Below are 2627 nucleotides of genomic sequence, written 5' to 3'. Positions count from 1 at the left end.
TACTACCAAAGCGTTGAACAGCGGCACTGTCTTCGGTACTTCTCACAAGATGCATGATAGTACGATAGTAAAGTGTAGGCTAATATTATTATATGGTCACATTATGACCCAAGTAAAGTTGAATAAAACTGTTGCTGCAAATTCTTGAGCCTGAACATTTGAAATGCATTTCGTATTTATTAAACGCCTCAAAACTTTACCATGTTTCTGGTATGGAATACATTACTTAGGTTGGATTGAGCACAGCAAATAAAAAGTGAGCTGACGACACTAATGTCGTGGGTTTTTTTTTTAATATTACCCGTGTATTATCGATAGCGTGACATCATCAAGTCAAAATGAAGTTATACGTAATCACTTATGTGACGCCATGTTTTTCAATTATTCCTTTGCAAAGATAGGATTGTCACAAGTAAATTTAGAGCAAATAATGTGTAAAACACGCCAAAGCGGTATGCTTTTGGCCCAAAATCGACCAATCTCAAGTTGTACAACTTGCATTTTTGCTGGTGTAAATACACCAATGTGGTGTGTTTTCATAAATTCTGATGCAAAACCAACCAATCCCGGTTGTACAACTTGATGAATTCATATTTCTGTATGCTGGTTTTATCGCAGGGTCGGTGTGATGTAAACGCTCTGCAGCAATGGCTTTCTCATCGAGTCGCCAGCGATACGTGCTACGTGATCCCAGGTGCCGGGGGAACTCGCTCGAATGACGTTGTTTGTCGGGTTTGCAGGGTCCAACAGAATAGGCCTGGAAAAGGAGACATATACTTGATAGAAAAATGATAAGGTCGGCATAGGGCATAGTTTAACACAATATTGCGCCTCGTGGCGTGACACGGGATCTGAGACAGCTAGTGATACCAGATCACTTACAAGACCTCGAACTAGTCAAAAAAGATTACATTTGTAGGTTTATTAGCTGTAACTTTTGACTTTTGCACCATTTTCGTTTACTATCGTCAAAGCAAATTAAGAAACACAGTAATTAGCTTGTCGGCTCAGCCAGTACATGTGTAGACTGCATTGTTATTGCTAATAAGTGAATTTTGGACCAGAATTCAAATGTAAAACCATAACAGTGCATTTTACAAATACAGGCGACGTGTTGACTAGATAGATGGTGGGTGTTTCAACACGCTTTGGAGGGCCCAAGAACTTACAGTTGACAGGTATAACAAAAATAGTGTGGGTATCATCAAAAGTTCACAGCTAGTTGCCCTTTAATGATCATGTAAGAAATGGATTGCCAGATCTGTTCGTTCACAAACAGTATAAATGACCAATGACCTATTTCTTTCATGGTTACAAAATCACGTACTATGCATTATAATCATCCTTCACAATCAGTTAGTTTTAGAGCGTTGTTTGAAAGGACAAACTCGAATACTTTTGTCCGCAGATGGACGTTTGTACGTTTTATTAATCTTCCAGCAACAATAATTGCTTATATTGTCTTCTTTTCCTCCTCTCAATTTTTAATGCGACCGAATAGTCGCAGAAGTTTACTTCTTCACTCACAGAATAACAAAAGTCAGTTCTCCGTGGCAATACAACATGCAGATTTTCGAATCGTTTGTGTGGTTGGTATTAAAATTTCGCCATTACCTTTTCATGTATCTCATTGCTTGATCGGCGGTGGGTTTGGTGTAATGATCATACCAGACTGCGTTCAGGGCGTCATAGTTGGCCATCTGGTTGAGCACAGCTTTGAAGGCAACAGCCATGTTAAAGTCATGTGGCCTCCCTGATTTCTCCCAGACGTGGATCGTCACAAGCTCCATTGGATATGACGTTGGGTACATCCCACCCCTCGCCTGTGGCAGGACGACAGACTTGCGCCAGTGTTTCACCAGCCGAATCAAGTTCTTCACTTTCGCTGGTTGTTTCCGGATGAATTCGACCTGAAGCTCGCTTGCTGCTGCCGAGTAGTATTGTGGGTCATCCCCTTTGACTGACGTCATCATGCGGCTGAAGACGTGCTCTTTCATTCCTTCAAAAAGTTAAGTTATATGAGATATATTGCATCATTTGCATTGGCGTAAGGGAAAGGGAAGAACTTCGAATGAAAGTATTTTGTTTTCAAACTTAAGACATCATATGTATTAAAACGATCACTGATGTCGCGGTAAATTGTGCAATTTTTCTTTGTGGATGTCAATTCACTATGCATAGCAGTCTATGACAAAACTATGAATATTTTTTTTCCAATACAAAACTAAGTAAATCTGTGCATTTATGTACACCTAATTATTAGTATTAATGTTAATGATTAGACCAGAGTGGTTTCAAGTCCATGGTTGTGCAAGAAATTTGATTTTGGAATTTCACTGAAATGTCGATTCACTATGCATAGCAGTCTATGACAAAACTATGAATATTTTTTTTCCAATACAAAACTTAATAAATCTGTGCATTTATGTACACTTAATTATTAGTATTAATGTTAATGATTAGACTAGAGTAGTTTCAAGTCCATGGTTGTGCAAGAAATTTGATTTTGGAATTTCATCGAAATGTTGATTCACTATACATTGTAGGCTATGAGGACACTACAAATAACTCATAGGTAGTTTGTATTCTGTCAATGTCCTCACAAAATAAAAAATGTACATACGGCG

The 2627-nt window shown here is 38.5% G+C and overlaps 1 protein-coding gene across 1 annotated transcript; it reads right to left on the bottom strand.

Annotated features, from left to right (window-relative positions):
• Window positions 1–609: 609 nt before the first annotated feature.
• LOC139128233 (inactive 2'-5'-oligoadenylate synthase 1B-like) lies at window positions 610–1970 on the bottom strand. The gene is made up of 2 exons (XM_070694048.1): window positions 1615–1970; window positions 610–757 (listed from the first exon to the last, which is right to left on the bottom strand). Exons 1-2 carry the CDS (start codon window positions 1968–1970, stop codon window positions 610–612), a joined length of 504 nt encoding a protein of 167 aa, XP_070550149.1.
• Between the last annotated feature and the right edge of the window lie 657 nt (window positions 1971–2627).

Source organism: Ptychodera flava, unplaced genomic scaffold, assembly GCF_041260155.1.
Source record: "Ptychodera flava strain L36383 unplaced genomic scaffold, AS_Pfla_20210202 Scaffold_46__1_contigs__length_1169225_pilon, whole genome shotgun sequence".
Lineage (NCBI taxonomy): Eukaryota > Metazoa > Hemichordata > Enteropneusta > Ptychoderidae > Ptychodera > Ptychodera flava.
This window is presented reverse-complemented; position numbering and strand designations above follow the sequence as displayed.

Excerpts from the sequence above, each read along its gene's own strand:
- LOC139128233 (XM_070694048.1), bottom strand. The coding sequence starts at position 1,970 with ATGACGTCAGTCAAAGGGGATGACCCACAATACTACTCGGCAGCAGCA. Across the intron at positions 758-1,614 it reads GCAATGAGATACATGAAAAG|GCCTATTCTGTTGGACCCTG; the intron begins GTAATGGCGAAA and ends CTCCTTTTCCAG.